Source organism: Wyeomyia smithii, chromosome 3 (assembly GCF_029784165.1).
Source record: "Wyeomyia smithii strain HCP4-BCI-WySm-NY-G18 chromosome 3, ASM2978416v1, whole genome shotgun sequence".
NCBI classification, from domain to species: domain Eukaryota; kingdom Metazoa; phylum Arthropoda; class Insecta; order Diptera; family Culicidae; genus Wyeomyia; species Wyeomyia smithii.
The window spans coordinates 58,472,109-58,491,648 of record NC_073696.1 but is presented as its reverse complement, the minus strand read 5'-3'; the positions used below and the strand labels follow the sequence as shown (position 1 = coordinate 58,491,648).

At 37.2% G+C, this 19,540-nt stretch overlaps 1 protein-coding gene across 1 annotated transcript in view; it reads left to right on the top strand.

The window, feature by feature from the left end:
• Positions 1 to 14,856, top strand: part of LOC129728291 (ATP-dependent RNA helicase DDX42-like) — a 32,169-nt gene extending 17,313 nt beyond the window's left edge. Inside the window, exon 2 of the mRNA XM_055686725.1 lies at positions 14,356 to 14,856. Coding sequence (XP_055542700.1) covers positions 14,356 to 14,856 — 501 coding nt within the window. The remainder of the gene's footprint in view (positions 1 to 14,355) is intronic.
• The last annotated feature ends 4,684 nt before the right edge of the window (positions 14,857 to 19,540 follow it).

Genomic DNA, 19,540 nt, shown 5'->3' with positions numbered 1-19,540 from the left:
GCTGGCTGGTTGCTTCCCGCTGCATACGTGCCGCCATTGCAAGTGGCTGTCATTTTTCGTTATGTGCGAATTCCATAAAGCAATTTTTGAAAAAAAAAAAAAAAAAGAAACGTGAACAATAGTTAGACGTTTGCTTCCCGCAACTGCTTGTCGCGCGATGACATTTCAGGCTGGAACCACTTGCACAAGACATGTTGTAAAAAAAGTGCTGTAAAACAGAAACTTTTGATTGCCGAACAGGATGCGTTAAAGTGTTTAACCATGTACTAAAATTGATTGATTTATGCGATTTTGAAGGGATTTGGTGAAGATTTGCAGGCAGGCGATGGAGGTCATACAAACTTGTTCAGTATTGTACTGTGATGAAAAATGAGCCTAAATTGTAATTTACAAAACTGATTACTATCACATTTAATTTTACTTGACACATAATTTCTTCTCAACAAGGCCAATTTTTGAGACATCCAATAAGTGAAAAAGAACGCCAGCAATTAGAAAATTTTTTTTTTCAAGGCCCCAACCAGCGCGAAGAACAAAGGCATCGGTAATTTTTTATCAGACCATCGTAGAAACGATCCACTGACCCAGCAATAAAAATGGTGATGAAAGCAATCATTAAATTTTGATCTTTCTTCTCATATCTAGCTGCCAGCTTGTACCAAGCGCGTTAGGTGACGCTTTGCAGGCCAGTATTCTGCCCCAAAGAGTTATCTAATGAAATAATTGGCTTTTGTGCTATTTTCATCCCATCTTCTTGGGTTCGCTGTTGGGCAAACAACCAACCAGTTGATGGGTGGCTATCGCTTCTGGTGTCCACGTTTTGGCCATTTGCTTTGAAAGTTTGGAAAGATGCTATACTGTACAGTTATAATGTTTTGTACGTTGCACAAATTGCAAGCATACACAAAGCCCTAGCGGAGGATGGATAGGGACAAGGTGGTGAGCAGGCAACTCGAAAGGATACGAGCGTTTCTCGTAACTGGAAAGGAGATGAAATGGATGTTCGTTAACGATCGAATGCTATTGACAGAAGTTTTCGTTTTCTTCCTTCTCTGTCGAAACAAGTTGGAAAGAAAAATATCTACTATCAAGGATCCGGCGCTGCAAGTCTCGAAAGGGCGAATGAAGCGAAATGGGTCGGAAAATAGTTTACGATTTTCATTTAACTTTTACAGTATTGTTGCGGTGGCTATTGAGAATAAAGGCGTTCTCGATTATCTAAAGTCTCGTAGGATCAGCTCACAGTAACGCTTCCGGAGGATATGCTTTGAACTCGTTTCTGGTCAGTTTGTTTGAATTCTTATAGTACACAATTTACTTATGGCCTATTAGCAGGATACATAAGGCATTATGAAATCGTTTGGATTTAAGTTTTGATGTAGAACTTCAGTAGGGTTTCACTTTAGGTCTTACTACAGCATAACTTTCAACCAATGACGGGAACGATAAAATTTTTGTTTGAAAAAAAAATCGAATCATTGTTTTTCCACGAATTCTGCATTCTTAGCAAAATATGGTCTATCTCGACCGACATCGAGGTCAATTTCCGTATACCATTTTTTGACATAGTGGCTCTAATAGTCTCTTCCAAGTGGAAATTCAAACATAAGATGACTGGCTTGTTGGACCAGCATCGTTTCCAGGACCAACTGGAGAGTTTTTACCGTTTTCATACATACACACAAAAAACGGTTCTTTTTAGGGCCATCATAAATATCGCTAAGGAGTTTGAGGGAAAACAATTTTTCGCAGTTTTATTTCAACAATTTGGTTCTAACTTGGAAACCACTCTCTACTTTTTTCTCAAAATAGTTTTTCAATAAAACTGTTTCATGTTTCAGTTCGCAAGATTTTATTATTATTGTACATTTGTTAAGTTGGCTGTAAGCTGGTATAGGCGGATGACCCAATTTAAAATCTGTATCTTCGTAGTTCGTTCAATCGACAATTGTCGTCGTTTAGAAGATATCAATGTTTCCGTCGAATGGTGCCATAGGAACTGGCTGGTAATTAGTATTGCAAAATGTGAGATCATGACATCCCATCCGATTTTATTCGAATACCACATTGATGGACTTCAGGTGAGTAGAGTTGATCGTGTTTGCGGCCTTGGTATTCTACTTGACGCAAAACTCACTTTTCACCTACACCTCACTTTTCTTCGTGATTTAGTGATATTTGAATTAGTGTTATTTGTGGTGGACCAGAAAAGGACAGTTTTAACTGTTTATTACCGTTCTACGCATAGTTGTCCCAGTTTCTGTGGAGTTTCTTCTTGACATGGGATTGTTATGCGTAGAACAGCAGTTTATGTGGTACTATTATTCATTATTATTATGTTATATTCTGCAGATACCTAATGTAAAAATCGTACAAAAAATCTTTCAATTTCATCTAGAACATTTGTTCGTCTTGAGAAAGCCGGTTTTCGTGAATCAGAAGCAGTACCACTGTGAGCTCTTCGTTATTTCTAGCTGCTCATCATGGCTGCCAACACATGAATTTGGTTTCTCAGCTGTTTATAGCAATGAATGCAATTGTCTATTAATTTCACTAGTAATTCTGACATTCAATCAATCACTATCAAAACCAGTAAAATAAAAACTAGAAAAAATAATAAGAATATAACGTGTGAGGAAAAAAATCCGAACAACTTTTAAATTGGTCTACGATTCCAAAGTGCTGCACGAATCGAAGAATCCTTTTCCACAAAATGAAGATCCACTTTTACATAACTGGTAAAACGACTAGTCGATTCTGTCAAGTGACGCTTAGTTGGTAAAAAGGCGTGGTCGGAAGAAGATCGTCGTAAATTGATTTGCATTTTTTGTGAGCGAAATGAAGAAATATCCAAAAGTGAAGTGTTTCACTATTCTAAAGGTCTTGGATATAGAAAAAAACATTTATTTACATTATTGACAAGCTCTTCGATGAGGGAAATACCTTCAATAGAAAATCTGGTTCCGGACAAAAATGCACTTTGCAAGCAAGCAAAGTTCGAGCGAAGTTGAGAGTGAAAACGCCTGGTCGGTCGGCGTGATCATATCGTGAGCAAGGCAATAAATATACGACTGATTCAAAACCGGTGAACAAGTATCTGCATGAAATGGGCTTAAAACTTTAAATATAAGTACCATAAAAATGACAAAGTAGTGTTTTGGCCAGACCTTGTATTGTCAAACTATGCTAATGCAACTTTAGCAGATTTGCGGCAAGGCAATATCGGGTTTATTCCGAAAGGATACAATTCTCAAAATGTGCCACAGCTGCAGTCTATTGAAACTTTCTGAGCAAATTTGAAGCGAATGGTCTACCATAAAAGTTTCAGAGCAAAAAACGTCGATTGTTTGATAGAAAAATCAAGAAGGAGCTCAAAACAATTGAAACATCCGGAATTCAGGACGCTATAAAGCAAGTGCCCCGGAGGATCAGGAAATCAGCGCGATGTGGAGCTGAGTTTTTTTCTATAAGGTTTGTTAATGAGTTACATTACTTGAATAAACAAACAAGTATAGAAATATAAGTTGCGCAAGATTTTAATTTGGAATTGAAAGTTTGTTCGGATTTTTCTCCTCATACGTTATCATAAGCAAACAGTAGAAATTCAACATATCTTGTGTGGGTAATTCCATCTTTAATGTCCTAGGCACTGAATCGACCATCTCCGATTTCGACCAAAATTTGTGAGTCGATGTATTTTAGGCCAGAGCTTATAAAGTTTTAAACCGATTGGTGGACCCCTCGGCCAATGGGGCTGCCCCCAGTTTTTGCGGAGTTAGAAAAACACCCTAATTAATTTGTGGATATCTCGGCGCTTTGAAGAGCTGCAAGTGATCTGGACATGTAATTTTAAAGGGTTTTAGATGTAGAATCGAATTACGTGAACATTTTTTTCTGCAGTGTTGCCAAATCTAACCAACACCCTCCCTGAGGCATTTCGTGAAAATGAGTCTAGAACAGCATTTTTGCGTTACATCATTATTAGATGCTTCTTTAAGGAACATCTCGCTGGTTACACAACGCCTGCAATTGCTGCATTCTATGTAGAAGCGTTTTCGGGCGTAGAAAAATTCCAAAATCTGGCAGATTTAAAAATGCTGTATCTGTTGAATGCTGCATTTTTTTGCTGATAAGTGATTGGTATGTAAAATCGTCTGTTGAACACATTGGCGAGGTCCAACTCGAAGGAGTGGGAGGCATTTTGAGGAAATTAAGTTTTCAATCGAAAAAAAAACACAATGTTGGCAACACGGTAAAAAAAATTGACCACGTAGCTCGTTTTTATATCAAAAACCCTTCAAAATGATATGTCAATATCACCAGAACGGTTTGTTTGATCGGTGTGAAATCTTTAGCAAAGTGCTAAATAATGATTTTGTCTTTTTTAAGAATTAATTATCTCAAAAAGCTTATACAGCTTAAGGGGAAAAATGTTGAAATTAAAAACACAAAGATTTTTTACTGAAAAAAATCTTAAAAACCTTACTCCTTGAAATTCCTAATTTTTTCTATGAAAACTACCTAGCGAAACAATAATAGTTGTTTGAACTTGAAGAAATAAACAATAAAATTATAATTATCTGCAATTTCACCGTGGACTCAATTTTGGGAGTATTTTGTGAGTCGAGAGCCTAATAAAAATTGTAATTGTAAAAAATTGTAATTGAATTGTTTTATGAATTTTCCTTATTTTTTTTTTGTCTTACGGTGCGTTTTACCTTTGTTATACTAAACAAAGGTTATAAAATCGGTCGAAAAACGCAAAATAGATCCAAGATCCGGAGGGCCGAACGACTCAGCTCGACGAACTTAGCAATGTCTGTACGTGTGTATGTGTGTGTCTATGTGTGTGTATGTGTGTTGTCTGTATGTATGTGCCGCGAAATACTAACGCACCTTTCTTACAGAACGCAATATCCGATTTTGATGATCTTATACGCAAACGAAAGCTACTGTGCTCCCCTAGAATGCTACCGAGTGGATTTTTGATTAGTGGCTTAGTTCTCAAAATATTGATCAAAGAGTATTTTTTACATAAGATATTTAACTTTTAAGGCAAAATTAATGGCATGGAGAGCCATGTGTTATACACCAATCGACTCAGATCGACGAACTGAATAATTTCTGTATGTATGTGTATGTGTGCTTGTATGTATGTATCTGTAAATATGTTGTTTATATGTATAGTATATCAGAATCGAAACAAAAAAAATACAAAATAAACGTTCATTTTACAGAACGCATATTCCGATTTTGATATTCGCATGCTCAAATGAACGCCCTAGAGCTCTTTAAAAATCATACCAAGTGCGAATTTTTATTGGTAGCTTGAACTGTAGAAATTTGACCGAAGTATATTTCAGACATGGGATATTTTACTTTTTGGATAATTCATCTCTCTCTCCCTGAAAACAACAATCATCGACAACTTTGCAGAAAACAACAAGCATCGACAACTTTGCATAATTTTTCACACTCCTCGTAGTGCGTCTCAACTGGTGTAAAAAAATTACCCTTTAGCTTTTTCTTAAAAATTTGAATTAGATTTTAGAGGAAACTGCAATGCTCACTTAGCTCCTTTTCTGCCTTGCGAAGCTTCCGTCCTCACTTTCTTTAAAATATATATCAAATTGTACTTTGAACCCAGATTTGCGAAGAATGATAATCTTCTACAGCTTTCGGGAGCCAAACATTGTAGCAAAATCTGATCTCACAGTATTCAAATGTAACACAATTAGCGATGCAGATATTTTGAAAAGCTTTACCAAAGATGTATAGACCTATTTACGTACGAATATGTTAGTGCCACCCGTTTGCAATGCTACATTTTGAACAGCTGGAAAACTTTTCAGTTGTACACTTATTCTATGTTTCAAATTCAGTTCTGAATATAATTTTCACTCGTGACCAGGAATCTACAGGAAAAAGTTTTGAGAAATTGTGAACATCGAGATGCGATGATTTACAGTTTGGATGAAACTGAAGCAACTTTACATGGCTATACACGTTTACTAGTGTGCGCAGGTGAAAAGTTGCTTATCTCTATGATATGATACACTATGCTCATGTAAGATATAAATATTGCTTTCTAATTTAAGACTAAGTGCAATCAGAGTATCCATGTTATTCCGCTTCTCGTTATCGAATTTCCTCATACAGCCTAGACCTTCGAAAAGAATAATGTTCTCAACCACATTCTGAGAATCCAAAATTTACAAATGTCTTTAAAACCTTTATTTTCAGATAATGCATTTGAGATAGAATTAAATTGACAACTTTCATGAATAGTTTTTTTTTCCTGTATAATTCTGAACTATAATTTTTCGTGAACAGGTTTGTAGAAATTCGCTTCAATTCGTAAAAAATATAACATGCCGATTCATAATTCTAGGTCCTGCGATTTCTAAAAATAAAGCGAAAGTGATATTCAAACCTGGATTATACGGATTTAAAAAAAAAGAACTGCATTTAACTTACATACATAATTGCAGTTCTAGTATGAGCATCATTGTTATCTATTACTGTTTCCTCACGTTCGATTATTTCAAGAAAAAATTTGAGTTGCTTCTAACTAACATTTAATAACTGGTTTGTGATCGAAAAAATAACACTCATGTACTCCAGTAACAACATCCATAATATTTGCGAAACCCACGTCAAGCTTTAATTCAATGATCGTATTTGGTTCACCCTCTGAAAACTTTCTTTTAAATTCGTTTCATTCATCATTGGAATTGGATTTACGTTGGTATACGATTTGTGGTTTACTGGTCTAATAAGTATAAAATAATAGGTAGTTAGTTTAACGAAGGTTTCTGTACCACTAGGTGGATTAACTCAGGTTTTTTCTAAAAAAACAAAATTACTGTTTAAAATTTTGCCGACGGCATCATACAAATCAAACAAATCGTTAAGGTTTTAATTTTTTAATTGCTATGACATGCTATGACGTTGATAACTGCCCGAAAAGGGGTCGCAATACGAGCAGCGGCACGAAAAAGTAATGTTAATGCACGACAAGACTTGGCCTCACACTGCCAGAGTCTTTAGAAATTAAATAGAAACACTCCAATGGGAAGTCTTACCTCACCTAGCATATTTTCCGGCGTCTGCATATTATTTGTTCCGTTCGATGGAACATGGCTGATTAGCAGTTCCGCTGACAAGAAGACATAAAAAATGTGGAAACTTTTTTTGTAACAAACACTCTAGTTCGAGCTTGTTACCGGACTTTTTTTTTTAAATGAAACGGTACCGAATATGTGACGTTTTGGTGTGGGTTGTTTGAAGTCAAATGTTAAATGTAGAATTCAAGTTGATAAGTTACGTTAATAAAGTAAATTCCTTGTTTTTTCGGTTTTTTTTTCTGTTAATTGATGTTAATTTATTTTTGTTTGCTAAATAAATTTATATTTTTGGTAAACATAGCGTAAGTGTACCGTGCTGGATCGAAATCCGTACACCTAAGCACATGATAATTTTCGACGGTCCATATAAAATCAAGAAATTACATATTGCTTTAAACTGACATGTTTACTTGTAGGTCTACTTATATTTTATCACTATTTTCAAGCAAAATGATTTAAATTACTCTGAAACTCGAAAAAATCATGTTTGAATAGAGCATGTTTTGAATCGAAATCCGTACGCAGTTTTTCGTCTGAATCGAAATCCGCACACTTTTGAATCGAAATCCGCACGCACGCGATATAGACTGGATCAAAGTCCGTACAGCAATGAATCAAAATCCGTATAGATATAGAAGTACACAAATAAACTTTATTTTTCAATTTATCTTTAAAGTTAACAATAAATATATTGTAACGGTCAATTGGTTCCTAAAGTTTTACACGGTTTTTTAATTTTTATATCAGCTGAAATAGTGCAATTTTCTGTGTAAAACATGATTTTTAAAAAATGTTAATCGTTGTCCTTCAAATTTTAAATGAAGAATAGAGAACTGCTCGAAATGCCTTAAATGACAGTTCTCTCATATATATGACAGTACATGAACGAACTGTCATTTAAGAAATTTCGAGCAGTTTTTTATTCTTCGTTTAAAAAATCGAAAGAAAACGATAAACTTTTTTTGAAAATCACGTTTCGCTCAGAAAATGCGGCTTTCTTTTAATGATATTTAAAAACTGGAATAGCTTTAGGTCCTAATTGAATAATTTGACAAAAAAAAACATAAAATTTTTCTCAACTACCAGCTACGAGCAGTGATGGAAACGAAACGAATATGATGCAATCATCGTTTAATCTCCACATGTACACATCATGAAGTGTTACAGACCGCGACTAAACTTGAATCCTCTCAACACATAATGAAATGATGATATGGTGCGCAGGTTTCTGGGAGAAAATGAACACATGACTAGACTACATCTGCTCTGAGAAGCGATTCGCTCGTTGCGTTTGTCTCTCCATATGCCGGTCGTTAGGGGAACAAAGAAAAGCAGCAGAAGGATATTATGTCGCCTGAGCAGCAGCAGAGGTGTGGTGCGGTGAGAAGGAAAGTGTGGGGGAAGGGACTACTTCGGCATCCATAAAATGCTGAAAACAAGGATGAAAGGTCAACAATATATGCATGATACACACGCTGTACGGATTTCGATTCAAGCGATTAACAAGGATCAAAATCCGTACGGCACAGTTTTTGATGAATAAATACAACTTGCACTATTTACCAGACAATATACAGCTCGAAAATAACAAAGACTTACCTTTTCAACTGATTTCAAAAAGATTCACAGAGTAAAACACTTATATCCCACTTGAACAACGTTTTTATCTGTAAAACGTTTTCTTAGTGAATTCTCTAACGATGCGATAAAATGACAACTTAAACCGATACACGGTTGATTTTTCATTTTTAATATTTTTGTTTCATGGCCTACTGGCGCATATTTTAATTTAACAGAAAGCCAACAGTTCGGCGAACATGTACATATAACTGTCATATGAATTTTCATTTTCATAATGCTCAAAACTGAAGTAAAACATCAAGGTGTACGAATTTCGATACTGTACGGGTTTCGATCCAGCACGGTACTAACCCGTGAAAATGTTCAACCAATAATTAGGCTTCGAAAAATTGCGTAAAATATTCTATGTAAACGTCACCATTTGAGGTAGTGAGGGAGCAAAGTCTAGAATGAGGGCCCAGGGCCCCTAAAAGAGACCTTCTATGTCCACCCCGGAACATCCAGACCAGGCTTTGGGGCTTAGCACGGAGGTGAGAGAGAGAGTGAAAAAGAGAGAGAGAGAGAGTGAGAGTGAGAGTAAAAGTGAGAAAGAGAGTGAGAGTGAGAGAGAGAGAGATTAAGAGAGAGCGAGAGAGCGAGAGAGAATGAGAGAGAGAGGGAGAGTGAGAGAGAGTGAAAGAGTGAAAGAGAGTAAGAGAGAGAGAGAGAGAGTAAGAGATAGAGGGAGAGTGAGAGAGAGAGAGTAAGAAATAGAGGGAGAGTGAGAGAGAGAGAGTGAGAGAGAGTAAGAGAGAGAGAGTGAGAGTGAGAGTAAGAGAGAGAGAGTGAGAGTGAGAGTAAGAGAGAGAGTGAGAGAGAGAGTGAGAGAGAGAACGTGAGAAAGAGTGAGAGAGAGAGAGTAAGAGTGAGAGAGTACGAGAGAGAGAGAGAGAGAGAGAGAGAGAGAGAGAGTGAGAGAGAGTGTGAGAGAGAGAGTGAGAAAGAGAGAGAGCAAGTGCAAGATCGAAAAGGTGATATTTTTTTATCGCACGCTTAGCCTTGGGGCTAATAGCGGTCTCGATTAACTGGATTAGTTGAGAGAATTCGTTATCGATATTGTTTTTTTGGCGCATTTTGCATGTGTAGAATAAGTACAACGATACACCGTGCCCAGTGCTGAGTCGAGAAAATTTCTAGCTCGAAAAGATCCTCGACTCGATCGGGAATCGAACCCGATATCACAACCGTGTGGGAGAGCTAGCCGACCGACATCGCTAACCATAGAGCCACGGGGACCACGCAATATATTATATTTTTTACCTGTGTGCATAGCGAATCATATCATTGACCGTAAATTATCAGCGCATCGAGTATTTCATATGATTTTTTTAAAATTTCTCCCGTCTTATACTTCTGCATAATAAATCTTCTAATAAAGGTTCGACGATTCCGTTCAGTGTAACAACGTTTGATGTTACGTTCCCAAGCAGATCAACTCTATACATAACCTGTCGAAATCCAGCGACGCCAGCGACATTATTCATCTAGGGACGAAATAATCTTATGTAACTATTCTCTCAAAATAAAGTTGCATCTTTATTTAGAACAAACAGCGAGAACCTGATTGCAAACCTAACACCAGAATTCAACCACAATTATTTCGCCAATGTCGAGAAAATGCCTACGATTAGCTTCGAGCTGCACTAAAGTCGACTAGTCATGTCTGAAAACTGATTTTCAGAGCTGCATTTACATTTTAATTGATATTATGCCGAATTTGGTGAAGGCATATAAATTTTGATTAATTTGAAACGGATGCCCTTCCAGCCGTCAGCTTTACTTTAGTAACGAATTGTTCCCGGTATTGATTGAACAAAATGTTCTGTAATCATAGCAATTAGTATACATACACATTAGTATAAGCCGCATTCGGCAGTCAGCGCCGGTAAACTAGCTGCTAATTACATTAATTTTTCATTATATGACACATCAATAATATATTCAATACATGATTAGACCCGGGCTGCATACCTTCTCGCTATTCCGCGCTAGTGTCCTGGGGCGTGAAGTAGGTGTACATGTTGTGCTGGATTGTGGATATGCATTGTGCCGTACTGCAGGTGCGGAGTTTGAAGCGCTCCGGGTGCGATATGTAACTATGCATTGAATCACCCGGACGCTAATGTATTGTGATAAAATTCCTTCTGGCCAACGGGCAATCTAGTGATGTGCATGATTTGTAGCACAAATATTTACACCGTGCGTGTGAATCATTGCATGATTACTCACAATACCGGCGGCATGCTGCTGGCTTGGCTGTCAGCTCGAGCGCTTGACCGTAAAATTGCAGAGAAGTTTTGTAACGCAACAAGCGTTCGCTTATTTCGCTAAGTATGTGCAGAGGAATGTACTGCAATATTTCGTTTTTCAACATTATTTAATTTTATTCAACTGCACATAAGAATATTGTGCGTTTGTTAATGACATAAATTGGCACAGAAAAAAAACTAATTCATTACCTGAAAAGTCTCTGTCTCTGTTTATGCCAATCAACGCTGAGTAAACCGTTATTCAAATACCTGCATCATGATGTCTATTTTCACTCTGATTCGCTTTTAGTCAAGTTACAAAGAGCACAAAAGGGTAGTGCTTCAATAAATGTATCATTTGCATCAATTTTTAGTTCTCTTATTCTGAAAAGGAACATCAGCTGTTCGAATTAGATTGCAGAGTGCAATTAATATACTTGGTGCCGTTTTTTCATCTGCTTTTAAATAAAAAAACACATAGAATTGCGTCACTCTTTGGACAAACTGATCTCGTTTGCTATAGAATGCCACTTTTTTGTGTTTCTACTGGAAGCTCGTAGTCCGTAATTGGTTATTCAAATTATTGTGTTCTCAAATTATCACGTGTTTCGGAACAACTGCACACGCGTCCGGTTTTTGTTTAAGTGCATTCATCGGACGTGAATATCGTCGCATCTCACCGACACACTTGTATTCAAGGTGCTTCAAATACAGAAGAACGAAAATTTTATATAAATAATGTTCTTCGATGCAGGGGAGACAAGGTGTCTGTTCACTTTGTGTACAGCTCGATATTAATAGTAATGAATTGAAATAATAACGGAACATAATCAACATTGTTGCAGCTGAATTATTATTGATTTTCAATTTTAGCAGTAGAAATTATCTGATTTGAGTTGAATATAGAATTCGTGAGGGTTGAAACAGATTCAGACCAGTCATTCCATGCAGATTGTTAGAAGCTAATGTCATACATCATTTGCTTTTACGCATGATTTGGTTTTTAACTTACTACGAAATCGTGTTCTTTCATTAAGCAACCATAATTTAGTTCTCCATATTTAATACGTTTCGTTTCCGTAAATATTGCCCTCCATAAAGTTAGCTTTTCGTCTAACCCAAGGCTACACAAGCAAGAACTCCCTCAAAACCTACTCCTTGTGACGTGCGTGTCGGTCTGTCTGTCAGTCCTTTCAGTTGAGTGACAGCTTCCAGTTAGCATCGAATTCAGTTCATTCGAAGTGTTGGAAAGAGGCACAGGCCTCGGCACCCATCAAAAAACCACTTTTGCTACATATAATTTCTGCCAGCGAATAGCTCTTTTGGAGACGCAGTGAACCAGATGCAAGCTATTTCCGTTCCGCACCGGCACAAAGGACAATGCAGTGCCCACAAGAAATACAAAACCTCTTTTTTTTTGTTTTGCATGGCAATAGGACGTGCGGTTCATTGTGTCGTATGGTGTGTCGGTCTACAAATATGAATATTTTCCCATTGCACAGTATTTCCATTTTGAATATAAAATCGCTCTAGAGAACGCATGCAAGCTGGAATGAGTAGCAATCTGTTTCACCAAATGGTATGTCATAAAAACTGCATATTGCGGCATGGCTGATACCTACTACGAAAACGACGACTACGACGACGACTAACTCGGAAAACTGGACTTTAATGGTAATTAAAGCAATTTTCCAAACATTTAGTTGCATATAAAATAAATTGGATTCTCAGCCTCAACCTCAACAACGACGTTCTGCAGTAAGTAAAATCTGGCTTCTAATTACGCTTGAATGAGGTTTTAACAGAATTAATCCTTACCGATGCTTCATGCAATTAGTAAACGCACAAATCTCTACCACAAAGATTTCGTGTTTATAAACCCACCATCCAGTAATCGGCGATTCCCGAGCATCTTCATTGTCATCTTGTAAGCTTTCTTTCGTCAACGGCCTTCCCACTCTTCTCGGATTTACTAACCAAACAGGTCTGACAGACGGTGTTCGGTTTTCCCACGACTCCATCCGGGTTGTGTGTGGTTCACCACAATGCGACGATCGGCGCGCTGATAACGCGCCACAACCTGGGGTTTCTTCTACGTGTACCGTATTGAGAAAAAAAAAACGCTCGCGCGCGTCCACACCGTCTCGGTTAGGTGCGGAAAACAATCCCCGGAAAACAATCCCCGGAAGTAATCAGCTTATTCCGCTCAATTTCCTCCGGAATTGATCAGATATAAACGGGGCAAAAAATGAGAAGACAAGCCTTACCTTTCGTCGGGGACAGCAACAAATTAGCTGCAATGGTTTGCTTTATGCGTTTCGTCGAATAATATAATTTTTGGCAGAGTTGTGCTCTTTTGCTGATATTCAAATAATCGCAGTGCAATGATTAACATCTTCAACATTTCTGTTCATTCTTTTAAAACACATTCCAAAAACTAACTCTTTTGTAGAAAAATAATCCACTAAGAGCGCACTCCCCCTAGTTTGGCTAGAGATGCCTCAGTTTGACGTAGAATAATTGCTCGTCGGGTTCTACGTTGGATTACGGGTAAACACAAGTCTCTGAAAGCTATCTTCTCTGGGGGCACCAAAATTAGCATGAATGGTTTTAAAAGCTACAATCTTTCAGTTTTTCCAGTTTGAGTTCTACGGCTTAACATGTGTTATCTTTCAGATATTAAGACAGTAAAGTTTCAAGAATATTACACAGTTCCTATTAAATATCGGAGATCAATAATCGTATTTATATTTTTTTGTTTTTTATGTAACTCTGGTAAACACAACTTCTGCCCTAGAGTTCAAACTGGAAATTGAAAGATTATAGCTTTTTACCCTTTCCTGTGGATTATGCAGACTTTAGAAGAAGAGAAGTGCGTCGAAAAGACGCAGAGTAAGTGGTAGCCGAGTCAATCACCTCTACGTTTTCTTACGAGGAAACTTCATGTAGGTTTTTGAAGAGTTTATGCCCTTTCGAGCTGGGTAAGGGCAACACATTGCACAGGAACGGTGAAAATGTTATAATCTTTCATATTTTTTCTAGTTTGAATTCTAGGGCAAACCTGTGTTGACAACTGGTCGACAAAAGCGAAAAAAAATCTATGCTGAAGCTCAAACCAGAAACAAATGAAAGACTATATTATTTTGCTATATATTCCTGGAAAGTTTGTTGTTCCTAACCAATTCGAAAGTGCGTAAAGACGTCAAAAACCCTAAAGAAATTTTTCCATAAGCAAACAAAGAAGCGACGAGCCAGGCGAGTAATTACTCTGCGGCTTTTTGACGCACTTCTATTTTTGCTAAGGGCATCAAAACTCACAAAAGTGGTTAAAAAGCTCTATTCTAACCTATCGGGAGAAGGTAGACAGGAGACGGGCGACGGGAGACAGGAGACGGGAGACGGGAGACGGGAGACGGGAGACGGGAGACGGGAGACGGGAGACGGGAGACGGGAGACGGGAGACGGGAGACGGGAGACGGGAGACGGGAGACGGGAGACGGGAGACGGGAGACGGGAGACGGGAGACGGGAAACGGGAAACGGGAGACGGGAAACGGGAAACGGGAAACGGGAAACGGGAAACGGGAGACGGGAGACGGGAGACGAAAGATGGGAGACGGGAGACGGGAGACGGGAGACGGGAGACGGGAGACGGGAGACGGGAGACGGGAGACGGGAGACGGGAGACGGGAGACGGGAGACGGGAGACGGGAGACGGGTGACGGGAGACGGGAGACGGGAGACGGGAGACGGGAGACGGGAGACGGGAGACGGGAGACGGGAGACGGGAGACGGGAAACGGGAAACGGGAGACGGGAAACGGGAGAAAGGGAGACGGAAGACGGAACACGGGAGACATGAAACGGAAGACACAAATGGGAGATAGGAGACGTGAAACGGAAGACAGGAGAGGGAATTAATTATGATTAAAGTATGTTTCATCTTCCAAACATACGTGAGAAAGTTCGGAGACGAGAAACGGAGACAGCAGATGGTAGACAAGAGACACAAGAGACAAAAGAAACAAGAAACAAGAAACAAGAAACAAGAAACAAGAAACAAGAAACAAGAAACAAGAAACAAGAAACAAGAAACAAGAAACAAGAAACAAGAAACAAGAAACAAGAAACAAGAAACAAGAAACAAGAAACAAGAAACAAGAAACAAGAAACAAGAAACAAGAAACAAGAAACAAGAAACAAGAAACAAGAAACAAGAAACAAGAAACAAGAAACAAGAAACAAGAAACAAGAAACAAGAAACAAGAAACAAGAAACAAGAAACAAGAAACAAGAAACAAGAAACAAGAAACAAGAAACAAGAAACAAGAAACAAGAAACAAGAAACAAGAAACAAGAAACAAGAAACAAGAAACAAGAAACAAGAAACAAGAAACAAGAATCAAGAAACAAGAAACAAGAAACAAGAAACAAGAAACAAGAAACAAGAAACAAGAAACAAGAAACAAGAAACAAGAAACAAGAAACAAGAAACGAGAAACTAAAAACAAGAAACAAGAAACAAGAAACAAGAAACAAGAAACAAGAAACAAGAAACAAGAAACAAGAAACAAGAAACAAGAAACAAGAAACAAGATACAAGAAACAAGAAACAAGAAACAAGAAACAAGAAACAAGAAACAAGAAACAAGAAACAAGAAACAAGAAACAAGAAACAAGAAACAAGAAACAAGAAACAAGAAACAAGAAACAAGAAACAAGAAACAAGAAACAAGAAACAAGAAACAAGAAACAAGAAACAAGAAACAAGAAACAAGAAACAAGAAACAAGAAACAAGAAACAAGAAACAAGAAACAAGAAACAAGAAACAAGAAACAAGAAACAAGAAACAAGAAACAAGAAACAAGAAACAAGAAACAAGAAACAAGAAACAAGAAACAAGAATCAAGAAACAAGAAACAAGAAACAAGAAACAAGAAACAAGAAACAAGAAACAAGACGAGAGACGAGAGACGAGAGACGAGAGACGAGAGACGAGAGACGAGAGACGAGAGACGAGAGACGAGAGACGAGAGACGAGAGACGAGAGACGAGAGACGAGAAACGAGAGACGAGAAACGAGAGACGAGAAACGAGAGACGAGAGACGAGAGGCGAAAGAGAGGCGAGAAACGAGAGACAACAGACTTGATACATTAAACGAGATAAAGGAAACGAAAGACGAAAATTAGAAATAATTAAAAGCAGCAATAAATATAGAAAGTTCGAAAGGAAGAGAGTGGGAAAAGACAGACGGTGAGACAGCGAGAAAAAAGACTAGGAAGCACCAGAAAAATGAAGGTAGAAACAAAAGTAGAACCTGATAAAAGATTGCAAAGTTGAATTGTAACATTATTTGACTAAATTTAAGAATAAGCAATTTAACAAAATCTCCATATACGGTCTCTTTTACGCGAGCTGGTATACTCTATTTCTGAAAAAAAAAAAACGATTCGTTTCCAAAAAAATAACAATTTTTGGTGTAAATACTGAAAATTCAAAACTTTACATGTTTACCTTTGAAATGAACATTATCATAGTTAAACAAGGTTGGAACATTTTTGGTCGATTTTCTTCGTTATATTTTCAACGCTTAAAAGTCAAACTTTTAACATATAAGATTGGAACGCATCCCTGCGTTGAAATCCTTAAGGGGTTATAAACCTTTTTGGTCGAGAAAAATGAGGGAATTTGAATTTATTATATGTTTGTATTATATGTTGTATATGTTTTATTGCATCAAATTGGTATTTTTTTAAAAATACAGTTTATCAACAACAAAAAATACGTTTGATTTTGAGATATATCAATTATTACTGGAGTAATGGCCGTTTCCCCGAAACGCTTTTTCGCAAAGGCTTGAGGTGATCCTGATAGAGACTCAGCGGGTCAACTGAATTCAAAAAACTCATATTACTTCATTAGTTTAGAAGTGTGCCGTGTTCTTGAACGATCGCTTTTATGAGTATTTTGTTTTCAGTGCAAACGGGAACGTTTTTCCCAAAAAATGCACGTTTTAAGCGCTAAAAATTGCATTAAAATTTTTTTGCGGCAAAATGTTACTGTATTTTACAAAAAACGATCGTTCAAGGACCGGCGAATTTAATAGCGAAAATTAAAAAGCAAAGTTGAAGAGGTTGTTTATAAGACACGATCGCAGAATTAACGTAGAGTACGACAGCCTGCCATAGCACAGTGGGGCGGCTCCATACAAATGCTGGCCAAGCGAAAAAATATCTTCAAATCATCGAAAATACATGGTTTTTATATAATTTTAGGACGCTGAGTCCGAATTTGATATTATTTTTGCAAGAAAATGCGTATTTTTGACGCCAGGGGAATTTTCATGTTTTTTATATATACTATGAGGAAAATTTTACGTCGGTTTCAATCTTTTGGAAAATAAAATGCATGATGCTTGAAAGACTTTCATATGCCATAAAAAACATAAAATATTAATCAGTTATTAAGAAAAAGAAAAAAAAAATGAAAAATATGCTTCGTGTTGAAAATCACTTATGACTTGTTTTTTTTTTCAAAGTGACTATATTACATTGATTCTTTTTATCCCATTCGCATTTTTTTTCCATTCGCATTTTTTTTCCATTCACTTTCACCTTCACCTTCATTTTTGTGTTCATTTTCAATACAGTTTAAATATCTTCAAGAAGGGTTTTCAAAATGCAGTTTTTAACGTCAAAATAATTATTCACTATTTGCTCTGTAGAAATTAGCAGGCGATGTATTATGTCATGGTTTATGTTTACACGATTGTTTTTACATGTGACTGGTATGATATAAACTTAAAACATGATTTTGGTAGTCAGTGCTGGTGATCCAAAACATAAACAATCACTAGTTTTTGATACTTCGTTAATTATCGAAATATAGATCAGTTAAACTTGTAAATATGAAAATAGTGTGATTAATTATACTAAAACTTGTTTGAGAACGTTGTTATTATCAGACTAATATGAGCCATTTGTTATTATGGAGACAGTTTGCAGTGTGCAATTCAAATTTACATTTTTGAAATCCGATATGTGCCGAACACTCGTTGTTTCTCTTCGAAAGAAAGGTACTCTGCGCAACTCTGCGCAGGATCGGACTAGATGCATTTTACAGCATCTTTTCCAAGCTATCTTTTGAACGCTGTTTTATGCAAATAATACGTAATTTTTTGATTCCGTCAAATTTTTTTGAGTATTACATTGAGATTATACATTATCCAATGATGAGGATTTATTCTCCACTATTTTATAGACAACTTTTACTCAGACGTCATCAAGATTTCAGTTACTCTTGAGGCTCCAGCAAATTTCGCAACATTGCATTTTTTTCAAGAAAAACGCTAAAAAACGCTGACTCAGTACACTTTGAAAAATCATAGAAAATTCAAAAAAAAAATCTAAAAATTTGGATTTTGATACTTCAATAGTATACAACTATAGGACAGATATAATTGAAATGAAATTCACATTTTACATTTTGGGTCGATGGCCCGATGGCGATTCCCCACTGTGCATAGGTTTGGGAATACACTCAATGGGGTTAATCAATTTAATGGTCTCTCTACTCCAGATGACGTTTACCTCTACAGACGGCACCGGTAACGACAATGAACAACAGCAAAAGCTATGTGCAGCTATGCGGTTCCACTTGCTGCCGTATCCAAAACAAGAATAAAATTGAACTGTTTTGAGTCTGTCTTTTGTATCAAATTGCACTGAGATAGCACTGAATTGCACTGAGATAGCTTAATTTGGGCAGTGGCTACGAAGAGGTTATAGATGAGGGCCAATAGTGCATTCCCGTTTAACTAGGTTTAATACGAACAATTTTCTGCAGTTTGCGGTAGCGTAGATAATTTTACAACTAATTGCTGCAAACAGTAGGACTTGAGCGAAAAATTATGTGAATCAGGCACACTGGCTCAAACATTCTTTAAATAAATCTTAAAATACACTCAGTAAAGTATGAGGCTTAGCTGAAGTCAAAAGAGGTTAATAATGTTCGTCAATGCCATTTATTGACAACTGAATATTGTTTTTTCAAAATGGCAAATTTTTGATTTAGTTCTGAATGATCTACTTTAATATTCCAAATCAACATGAGGTGATTTATTTGCAACTATATATGGTAATTTTAATCGCTATACTGCTAGCCACACACGCTATATAGCTAACCACGCACGCTGTCGATATGCATATACATGCTATATAGCTAGCCAAACACGCTTTAGACATGCACAGACACGCTATAGACATGCACACGCAAGCCACGCACGCTATATAGCAAGCCAAACACGTTATAGACATGCACAGACACGTTATAACCATGCATACGCAAGCCAAGCACGCTATAGACATGCACGCGCTATATAGTTAGCCATGCACGCTAGCGACACACGCTATGGATATTCACACACGTTATAGATGTGCACACACCCTCTATATACATACACACTGGATGGTGGTGGTTTCTCAAACCACCTGGCGGTGCGAGTCTCATTCAGATTTTGGCTGTATTCACCCAACGATATCTGA